Below are 11,633 nucleotides of genomic sequence, written 5' to 3'. Positions count from 1 at the left end.
CCCTGAAGAGGCAGAGCTCTATATCTCCTCTTTAAGCTGCATGGCTGGGCTCTATATATTAGCAGACCCCTGAAGAGGCAGAGCTCTATATCTCCTCTTTAAGCTGCATGTCTGGGCTCTATATATTAGCAGACCCCTGAAGAGGCAGAGCTCTGTATCTCCTCCTTAAGCTGCATGGCTGGGCTCTATATATTAGCAGACCCCTGAAGAGGCAGAGCTCTGTATCTCCTCTTTAAGTTGAATGGCTGGGCTCTATATATCAGCAGACCCCTGAAGAGGCAGAGCTCTATATCTCCTCCTTAAGCTGCATGGCTGGGCTCTATATATTAGCAGAACCCTGAAGAGGCAGAGCTCTATATCTCCTCTTTAAGCTGCATGGCTGGGCTCTATATATTAGCAGACCCCTGAAGAGGCAGAGCTCTGTATCTCCTCTTTAAGCTGCATGGCTGGGCTCTATATATTAGCAGACCCCTGAAGAGGCAGAGCTCTGTATCTCCTCTTTAAGCTGCATGGCTGGGCTGTATATTATGCAGTTAAAGCTGCAGTATCTAACTTTTTGGGCGACCTGAGCAAATTCACATAGAAATGTGAGTTATAGATCTGTCATTCTCATTGAAAGCAAGTCTAAGAAGCGGTAAATATGTTCTATGTGGTTTAGATGGTACAATGAATCACACAGTGGTTTAGATGGTACAATGATTCTGTGTGTAGTGGCTCCCTTTCCTCTTTACCAAACGGCCAGACATTCAATGAGATCCAGGGATATGGTGCAACAAAAATGTTTATTCTTCTTATATCTAACAAAAAAAATGATTATCCATTCAACTTAAAGCATAGATTACTTGATATGGAAAATACATAATATGACCTGTTTGTATGTCTGTATGTCTGTATGGTCAAAAAACTATACCGCTCCCGCATCTAGCAATGACTCCTTCCCCCGAAGGCACAACTTCCTGCCTTTATCCTAACACACTTACCACAATACAATGAATGGGCAAGAGGGGGGGCCAAAAACTGAGTAAATATAAATCATAAAGGTACCTAATATTTCATCACATACATTCATATTTAATATATTTACACACATGTACATAGAGCTCTGTATGTTCTGTCTTTTATACAAATATGTCCAAATCGGCTTTAACACAGCGGTTTAAATGGTGTAATGATTATCTGTGGTTTAGATGGTATAGTCTGCTTGTTTTGTCACAAACTGACATCAGGAGATCTATTAGAATATTAGCAACCAGGAAATGTTGGGGCGGTTTCTGTATAGTGTGCCTTTAAAAGACTGTCTGGTTGTGTCCTTGGCTGCCTTCAGGGGCCTTACTGATACACTGCATGCCTTCAGGGGCCTCACTGATATACTGCATGCCTTCAGGGGCCTCACTGATACACTGCATGCCTTCAGGTGTCTCACTGATATACTGCATGCCCTCAGGTGTCTCACTGATACACTGCATGCCTTCAGGGGCCTTACTGATACACTGCATGCCTTCAGGGGCCTCACTGATACACTGCATGCCTTCAGGGGCCTTACTGATACACTGCGCCTTCAGGGGCCTCACTGATACACTGCGCCTTCAGGGGCCTTACTGATACACTGCGCCTTCAGGGGCCTCACTGATACACTGCGCCTTCAGGGGCCTTACTGATACACTGCATGCCTTCAGGGGCCTTACTGATACACTGCGCCTTCAGGGGCCTTACTGATACGCTGCATGCCCTCAGGGGCCTTACTGATACACTGCGCCTTCAGGGGCCTTACTGATACACTGCATGCCTTCAGGTGTCTCACTGATACACTGCATGCCTTCAGGTGTCTCACTGATACACTGCATGCCCTCAGGTGTCTCACTGATACACTGCGCCTTCAGGGGCCTTACTGATACACTGCATGCCTTCAGGTGTCTCACTGATACACTGCGCCTTCAGGTGTCTCACTGATACACTGCATGCCTTCAAGTGTCTCACTGATACACTGCATGCCTTCAGGTTTCTCACTGATACACTGCATGCCTTCAGGTGTCTCACTGATACACTGCGCCTTCAGGTGTCTCACTGATACACTGCATGCCTTCAAGTGTCTCACTGTTACACTGCATGCCTTCAGGGGTCTTGGTTGCTTTCAGGGGTCTAACTGACGACTGGCAACCTGAGATGAAATTAATCAGATTCTGTGGTTTCTTTGTTCTCTGTCTGTCTGTCTGTCTGTCTGTCTGTCTGTCTGTCTGTCTGTCTGTCTGTCTGTCTGTCTGTCTGTCTGTCTGTCTGTCTGTCTGTCTGTCTGTCTGTCTGTCTGTCTCTCTATCTCTCTCTCTATCTCTCTCTCTCTCTCTCTACAAGCATTTCTTTATCACAGTTGTTGCTCAGTCATAAGTCAATATAAAACTGTGAAAGTAAAACAAATCTATACTGCCCTATTCCACAGGATGTTCCACTCTGTATGAAACCTTTACTGTAGGTTACAGTAAACTAGCAGCATTACATCATTTGACCAGTTTATAATTCCACCGTGTCAGTCTGCATTATGCCATTCCCACCTCAGAAGCACACCTTTTGAAGACAGGGGCTTATGTTTTTCTGCTGATTAGTGGTCCGCCTTGACAGACCCCTAATTTACTAACCACACATTTAAAACCCAGAAGAAGAAAAAAATCGGTAGGTTTGAATGTGTATTTAATGCAGTACCGTGTCCCTTTAAAACTTCTGACAAAAAGCCCATATGATCCCTGAGCTCCAATCACCAATTCCTTCTGCAAAAGCAGCCTCTGCATTTTTGTCTGTCTGAATGCTAGGAAGGCGAAAAAGATTGAGGAGAAGAAGAAACTGAAGAAATGTGAAAATCCAACGAACATTTTCATGGCCAACGGAAGTCGATGCATAAGGAGTTATATTGGGACTCCTTTTTGCCTCGAAACCTCGGATCAAAATGGTACAGTAGAGCGCTGCGTTTGTATAATTTTTTTGGTCCCTTCTTGATCTCTTCCACATTTGAGCTACTTAGCTAGGCTGATAACTTACTCTAGTTCTGTCCCACAATGTTTGTTGCTTTATTTGTCATTTATGCTACTTCTTGCATTTACTTATTCGTGGTAAAGTTTGCAACTTGCATGGAACTCAAGTTGACATTTGGAGCTGTTACAAGAATGTAATGGCTACGATAGCTACATTGTTGCATAGAAAGAGTTAAATTCTTTAATATCGGGATGTCTCGGTAAGGATCAGATCGTGACGGGTGAATATTTACATACGGGGAGAGAGAGTGAAACTAACGGGCCACTATGGAAAAAAACAGCTGGCTGTGTTATAACACGTTTACTTCATCATTTATATTACATACACTAGCAGCCTACAGTAAACAATACAGCAACAATGTAGCTAAATGCGCTGTCTGTAGGTTATGACATGGTAACATTGTGGTATCTGTAAGTTGCAGGTGATTCTCGTGTCTGAACTTCAATACAAGACATCTGCGTACTGGCTGTCCCTGATAAATTAGCATAAAGCTTAATGTCACAGTCTAGAGACACTGCCCACCCCAAACCCCATCCTTCTCCTCTCGCCACGGTCACAAATATCACAGATTTGCTTAAAATGCAAGATCACTGATTCTGCCAGCCAGGTCACCGTGACACAAGTCAGTATTCGACGTCCTTCCGTGTCTGAGAGATGTTGGGAGATGACGTAGAAACCGGACACTAGGGGCAACAGTGAGCGCGCTTACCTTCCAATAGGATTCGGTTTTGCTAGTGTGTTGTGGTTTGGGATTGCAGATGATAAAAAAAGTTGTTTTGGGGAGTTTTGTTTTAAACCTATCCCAAACCTTAACCCCTACCTTAACCATTCGGAGCTAATGCCTAACCTTAAGATTTCGGTATTAATGCAGTACTTAACCCTAACGTTAAACATTCAGATTTAATAATTTAACCTTAAACAATTCAAAATATGATGTTAGCAACAACTTCGAAAATGTAATGTTTGCAAAACATGGATGAAAGTCTAATTCTAACGCAAGACTGTGAGCACTAGTTGGATTCTGCCAGGCCCTGAAATCCTTTCCTTTCTGAGATCATATAGTCAATATTTCTTACAGTTGTTTTGCAGTAGTTTGTTCGCACAAGTTAATATTTTATATGTTGGAGTAGTATGCTAAAGTTGGTTATCATTGAAGTTTTAAATGACTATATTCTAATTTACAGTTGTCCTTGACAGCAATGTCCTGGGGGTCAGATGGACATAAGTATGTGTCATAATAATAATAACATAGTAATTAACCTAATTTAAATATTTATATTTCTAGTCAAACCATAAGTCACATAAGAGGGAACCCTATGTTGCTTTTATTACACTTGATTTCAGCTGAAGACCCTGAGAGAATGCGATAACAGAGAGGCAGGGAGAGAGGGGGGAGGCAAGGGAGAGCGAGTTGGGAAAGGGGGGAGAGAGAGGAAAGAGAGGCAGGGAGAGCGAGATAAACTGGGAGAGAGAGAAAGAGAGATTAACACAGAGATAGAGAGAGCTGTGCTCGTGCAGACAGACCAGGGTAGATGGACTGCGGGGTCATGTTGGGATGCCTCATTAGAGCAGCATGTGGCTTTGTGTGTAGAGAGGTGGAGGGAGACAGCAGTGGAGTTAGTAATCCCATGGTGCATCACATCTGGATGTAGAGGGAGGCTCTGCTGGATAATATCTGGGTCAGGTCAACGGGGTTAGCCTGCCCGCGCTCCCTTCCTGGTGCTGTTAGCCTGCCCTCCCTCCTTGGTGCCGTTAGCTCTCCTTCCTTGGTGCCGTTAGCCCTCCCTCCTTGGTGCCGTTAGCCCTCCCTCCTTGGTGCCGTTAGCCCTCCCTCCTTGGTGCCGTTAGCCCTCCCTCCTTGGTGCCGTTAGCCCTCCCTCCTTGGTGCCGTTAGCCCTCCCTCCTTGGTGCCGTTAGCCCTCCCTCCTTGATGCCGTTAGCCCCTCCCTCCCTGGTGCCGTTAGCCCTCCCTCCCTGGTGCGTATTTGTTCGCTCTGGAAGTCTGTCATTTTTCTGGTTTGGGCACACATTTTTTTTCTTGAGGCAAACCGAAGTCTACACTGGTCCTAGCACTGTGTTAACCTGTCCTCCCTGGTACCATTAGCCTGTCCTTGTTCTGTTAGCCTGGTCCTAGCACTGTGTTAACCTGCCCTTCCTGGTGCCATTAGCCTGTCCTGGTACTGTAAGCCTGGTCCTAGCACTGTATCGTTAGCCATTAGCTGATAAATCCACTATAATTGAGAATTTCAATAAGCATTTTTTTTACGGCTGGCCATGCTTTCCACCTGGCTATTCCTACCCCGGTCAACAGCACTGCACCCCCCACAGCAACTCACCCAAGCCTTCCCCATTTCTACTTCTCCCAAATCCAGTCAGCTAATGTTCTGAAAGAGCTGCAAAATCTGGACCCCTACAAATCAGCCGGGCTAGACAATCTGGACCCCTTCTTTCTAAAATTACCTGCCGAAATTGTTGCCACCCCTATTACTAGCCTGTTCAACCTCTCTTTCGTGTCGTCTGAGATTCCCAAAGATTGGAAAGCAGCTGCGGTCATCCCCCTCTTCAAAGGGGGGGGGCACTCTTGACCCAAACTGCTACAGACCTATATCTATCCTACCCTGCCTTTCTAAGGTCTTTGAAAGCCAAGTCAACAAACAGATTACCGACCATTTCGAATCTCACCATACCTTCTCTGCTATGCAATCTGGTTTCAGAGCTGGTCATGAGTGCACCTCAGCCACGCTCAAGGTCCTAAACCATATCTTAACCACCATCGATAAGAAACATTACTGTGCAGCCGTATTCATTGATCTGGCCAAGGCTTTCGACTCTGTCAATCACCACATCCTCATCGGCAGACTCGACAGCCTTGGTTTCTCAAATGACTGCCTCGCCTGGTTCACCAACTACTTCTCTGATAGAGTTCAATGTGTCAAATCGGAGGGTCTGCTGTCCGGACCCCTGGGGGTGCCACAGGGTTCAATTATTGGACCGACTCTCTTCTCTGTATACATCAATGATGTCGCTCTTGCTGCCGGTGAGTCTCTGATCCACCTCTACGCAGACAACACCATTCTGTATACTTCTGGCCCTTCTTTGGACACTGTGTTAACAACCCACCAGGCAAGCTTCAATGCCATACAACTCTCCTTCCGTGGCCTCCAATTGCTCTTAAATACAAGTAAAACTAAATGCATGCTCTTCAACCGATCGCTGCCTGCACCTGCCCGCCTGTCCAACATCACTACTCTGGACGGCTCTGACTTAGAATACGTGGACAACTACAAATACCTAGGTGTCTGGTTAGACTGTAAACTCTCCTTCCAGACCCATATCAAACATCTCCAATCCAAAGTTAAATCTAGAATTGGCTTCCTATTTCGCAACAAAGCATCCTTCACTCATGCTGCCAAACACACCCTTGTAAAACTGACCATCCTACCAATCCTAGACTTCGGCGATGTCATTAACAAAATAGCCTCCAATACCCTACTCAAAAAATTGGATGCAGTCTATCACAGTGCAATCCATTTTGTCACCAAAGCCCCATATACTACCCACCATTGAGACCTGTACGCTCTCGTTGGCTGGCCCTCGCTTCATACTCGTCGCCAAACCCACTGGCTCCATGTCATCTACAAGTCCCTGCTAGGTAAAGTCCCCCCTTATCTCAGCTCGCTGGTCACCATAGCATCACCACCTGTAGCACGCGCTCCAGCAGGTATATCTCTCTGGTCACCCCCAAAACCAATTCTTTCTTTGGCCGCCTCTCCTTCCAGTTTTCTGCTGCCAATGACTGGAACGAACTACAAAAATCTCTGAAACTGGAAACACTTATCTCCCTCACTAGCTTTAAGCACCAACTGTCAGAGCAGCTCACAGATTACTGCACCTGTACATAGCCCACCTATAATTTAGCCCAAACAAATCAAATCAAATCAAATTTTATTTGTCACATACACATGGTTAGCAGATGTTAATGCGAGTGTAGCGAAATGCTTGTGCTTCTAGTTCCGACAATGCAGTAATAACGAGCAAGTAATCTAACTAACAATTCCAAAAAAAACTACTGTCATACACAGTGTAAGGGGATAAAGAATATGTACATAAGGATATATGAATGAGTGATGGTACAGAGCAGCATAGGCAAGATACAGTAGATGATATCGAGTACAGTATATACATATGAGATAAGTATGTAAACCAAGTGGCATAGTTAAAGTGGCTAGTGATACATGTATTACATAAGGATGCAGTCGATGATATAGAGTACAGTATCAACGTATGCATATGAGATGAACAATGTAGGGTAAGTAACATTATATAAGGTAGCATTGTTTAAAGTGGCTAGCGATACATTTACATCATTTCCCATCAATTCCCATGATTAAAGTGGCTGGAGTAGAGTCAGTGTCATTGACAGTGTGTTGGCAGTAGCCACTCAATGTTAGTGGTGGCTGTTTAACAGTCTGATGGCCTTGAGATAGAAGCTGTTTTTCAGTCTCTCGGTCCCAGCTTTGATGCACCTGTACTGACCTCGCCTTCTGGATGGCAGCGGGGTGAACAGGCAGTGGCTCGGGTGGTTGATGTCCTTGATGATCTTTATGGCCTTCCTGTAGCATCGGGTGGTGTAGGTGTCCTGGAGGGCAGGTAGTTTGCCCCCGGTGATGCGTTGTGCAGACCTCACTACCCTCTGGAGAGCCTTACGGTTGAGGGCGGTGCAGTTGCCATACCAGGCGGTGATACAGCCCGCCAGGATGCTCTCGATTGTGCATCTGTAGAAGTTTGTGAGTGCTTTTGGTGACAAGCCGAATTTCTTCAGCCTCCTGAGGTTGAAGAGGCGCTGCTGCGCCTTCCTCACGATGCTGTCTGTGTGAGTGGACCAATTCAGTTTGTCTGTGATGTGTATGCCGAGGAACTTAAAACTTGCTACCCTCTCCACTACTGTTCCATCGATGTGGATGGGGGTGTTCCCTCTGCTGTTTCCTGAAGTCCACAATCATCTCCTTAGTTTTGTTGACGTTGAGTGTGAGGTTATTTTCCTGACACCACACTCCGAGGGCCCTCACCTCCTCCCTGTAGGCCGTCTCGTCGTTGTTGGTAATCAAGCCTACCACTGTTGTGTCGTCCGCAAACTTGATGATTGAGTTGGAGGCGTGCATGGCCACGCAGTCGTGGGTGAACAGGGAGTACAGGAGAGGGCTCAGAACGCACCCTTGTGGGGCCCCAGTGTTGAGGATCAGCGGGGAGGAGATGTTGTTGCCTACCCTCACCACCTGGGGGCGGCCCGTCAGGAAGTCCAGTACCCAGTTGCACAGGGCGGGGTCGAGACCCAGGGTCTCGAGCTTGATGACGAGCTTGGAGGGTACTATGGTGTTGAATGCCAAGCTGTAGTTGATGAACAGCATTCTCACATAGGTATTCCTCTTGTCCAGATGGGTTAGGGCAGTGTGCAGTGTGGTTGAGATTGCATCGTCTGTGGACCTATTTGGGCGGTAAGCAAATTGGAGTGGGTCAAGGGTGTCAGGTAGGGTGGAGGTGATATGGTCCTTGACTAGTCTCTCAAAGCACTTCATGATGACGGATGTGAGTGCTACGGGGCGGTAGTCGTTTAGCTCAGTTACCTTAGCTTTCTTGGGAACAGGAACAATGGTGGCCCTCTTGAAGCATGTGGGAACAGCAGACTGGTATAGGGATTGATTGAATATGTCCGTAAACACACCGGCCAGCTGGTCTGCGCATGCTCTGCGCATGCTCTGTCAGTGGCACTGTATTGTCCTCAAAGCGGGCAAAAAAGGTATTTAGTCTGCCTGGGAGCAAGACATCCTGGTCCGTGACTGGGCTGGGTTTCTTCCTGTAGTCCGTGATTGACTGTAGACCCTGCCACATACCTCTTGTGTCTGAGCCGTTGAATTGAGATTCTACTTTGTCTCTGTACTGGCGCTTAGCTTGTTTGATAGCCTTGCGGAGGGAATAGCTGCACTGTTTGTATTCAGTCATGTTACCAGACACCTTGCCCTGATTAAAAGCAGTGGTTCGTGCCTTCAGTTTCACACGAATGCTGCCATCAATCCACGGTTTCTGGTTAGGGAATGTTTTAATCGTTGCTATGGGAACGACATCTTCAACGCACGTTCTAATGAACTCGCACACCGAATCAGCGTATTCGTCAATGTTGTTGTCTGACGCAATACGAAACATCTCCCAGTCCACGTGATGGAAGCAGTCTTGGAGTGTGGAGTCAGCTTGGTCGGACCAGCGTTGGACAGACCTCAGCGTGGGAGCTTCTTGTTTTAGTTTCTGTCTGTAGGCAGGGATCAACAAAATGGAGTCGTGGTCAGCTTTTCCGAAAGGGGGCGGGGCAGGGCCTTATATGCGTCGCGGAAGTTAGAGTAACAATGATCCAGGGTCTTTCCACCCCTGGTTGCGCAATCGATATGCTGATAAAATTTAGGGAGTCTTGTTTTCAGATTAGCCTTGTTAAAATCCCCAGCTACAATGAATGCAGCCTCCGGATAAATCGTTTCCAGTTTGCAGAGAGTTAAATAAAGTTCGTTCAGAGCCATCGATGTGTCTGCTTGGGGGGGATATATACGGCTGTGATTATAATCGAAGAGAATTCTCTTGGTAGATAATGCGGTCTACAATTCTCTTGGTAGATAATGCGGTCTACATTTGATTGTGAGGAATTCTAAATCAGGTGAACAGAAGGATCTTTCCCTACTGTATTTATTTATTTATTTCATTTATTTATTTTGTTCCTTTGCACCCCATTTATTTGCACATTCTTCCACTGCAAATCTACCATTCCAGTGTTTTACTTGCTATATTGTATTTACTTTGCCACCATGGCCTTTTTTGCCTTTACCTCCCTTATCTCACCTCATTTGCTCACATCGTATATAGTCTTGTTTCTACTGTATTATTGACTGTATGTTTGTTTTACTCCATGTGTAACTCTGTGTCGTTGTATGTGTCGAACTGCTTTGCTTTATCTTGGCCAGGTCGCAATTGTAAATGAGAACTTGTTCTCAACTTGCCTACCTGGTTAAATAAAGGTTAAATAAAATAAATAAATAAATATTAGCCTGGTGCTGTTAGCCTGGTCCTAGCACTGTGTTAGCCTCCTCTCCCTGGTATCGTTAGCCATTAGCCTGGTGCTGGTAGCCTGGTCCTAGCACTGTGTTAACCTGCCCTCCCTGGTATCGTTAGCCATTAGCCTGGTGCTGTTAGTCTGGTCCTAGCACTGTGTTAGCCTCCTCTCCCTGGTATCGTTAGCCATTAGCCTGGTGCTGTTAGCCTGGTCCTAGCACTGTGTAAGCCTCCTCTCCCTGGTGCCAGGAAACATATATTTTCTCCCAGCTCTGTTCTGTTGGGGAAACAGCTCTGTTCTGTTGTGGAAACAGCTCTGTTCTGCCTGCTCTGTTCTGTTGGGGAAACAGCTCTGTTCTGCCTGATCTGTTCTGTTGGGGAAACAGCTCTGTTCTGTTGGGGAAACAGCTCTGTTCTGCCTGCTCTGTTCTGTTGGAGAAACAGCTCTGTTCTGTTGGGGAAACAGCTCTGTTCTGTTGGGGAAACAGCTCTGTTCTGCCTGCTCTGTTCTGTTGGGGAAACAGCTCTGTTCTGTTGGTCAAACGGCTCTGTTCTGCCTGCTCTGTTCTGTTGGTCAAACAGCTCTGTTCTGTTGGGGAAACAGCTCTGTTCTGCCTGCTCTGTTCTGTTGGGGAAACAGCTCTGTTCTGTTGGTCAAACGGCTCTGTTCTGCCTGCTCTGTTCTGTTGGTCAAACAGCTCTGTTCTGCCTGCTCTGTTCTGTTGGAGAAACAGCTCTGTTCTGTTGGGGAAACAGCTCTGTTCTGCCTGCTCTGTTCTGTTGGGGAATCAGCTCTGCTCTTTTGGGGAAACAGCTCTGTTCTGTTGGAGAAACAGCTCTGTTCTGTTGGGGAAACATCTCTGCTCTTTTGGGGAAACAGCTCTGTTCTGTTGGGGAAACAGCTCTGTTCTGTTGGGGAAACAGCTCTGTTCTGTTGGGGAAACAGCTCTGTTCTGTTGGAGAAACAGCTCTGTTCTGTTGGAGAAACAGCTCTGTTCTGTTGGGGAAACAGCTCTGTTCTGTTGGGGAAACAGCTCTGTTCTGTTGGGGAAACAGCTCTGTTCTGTTGGAGAAACAGCTCTGTTCTGTTGGAGAAACAGCTCTGTTCTGTTGGAGAAACAGCTCTGTTCTGTTGGGGAAACAGCTCTGTTCTGCCTGCTCTGTTCTGTTGGGGAAACAGCTCTGCTCTTTTGGGGAAACAGCTCTGTTCTGTTGGAGAAACAGCTCTGTTCTGTTGGGGAAACAGCTCTGCTCTTTTGGGGAAACAGCTCTGTTCTGTTGGGGAAACAGCTCTGCTCTTTTGGGGAAACAGCTCTGTTCTGTTGGGGAAACAGCTCTGTTCTGTTGGGGAAACAGCTCTGTTCTGTTGGAGAAACAGCGCTGTTCTGTTGGGGAAACAGCTCTGTTCTGTTGGGGAAACAGCTCTGTTCTGCCTGCTCTGTTCTGTTGGGGAAACAGCTCTGTTCTGTTGGTCAAACAGCTCTGTTCTGTTGGGGAAACAGCTCTGTTCTGCCTGCTCT

At 46.4% G+C, this 11,633-nt stretch overlaps 1 protein-coding gene across 1 annotated transcript in view; it reads left to right on the top strand.

The window, feature by feature from the left end:
* The first annotated feature begins 2,770 nt into the window (after positions 1-2,770).
* zbtb47b (zinc finger and BTB domain containing 47b) overlaps positions 2,771-11,633 on the top strand; it is a 168,400-nt gene continuing 159,537 nt past the window's right edge. The window contains exon 1 of the mRNA XM_042308580.1: positions 2,771-2,938. Within this exon, the coding sequence (XP_042164514.1) occupies positions 2,936-2,938 (3 nt within the window). The 5' untranslated portion in view covers positions 2,771-2,935. The remainder of the gene's footprint in view (positions 2,939-11,633) is intronic.

The sequence above is a fragment of the Oncorhynchus tshawytscha genome, linkage group LG29 (genome assembly GCF_018296145.1).
Source record: "Oncorhynchus tshawytscha isolate Ot180627B linkage group LG29, Otsh_v2.0, whole genome shotgun sequence".
In the NCBI taxonomy this organism is placed as follows: Eukaryota; Metazoa; Chordata; class Actinopteri; order Salmoniformes; family Salmonidae; genus Oncorhynchus; species Oncorhynchus tshawytscha.
Note: the sequence above shows the minus strand (reverse complement) of the source record. Positions and strands in the feature narration are given on the sequence as shown.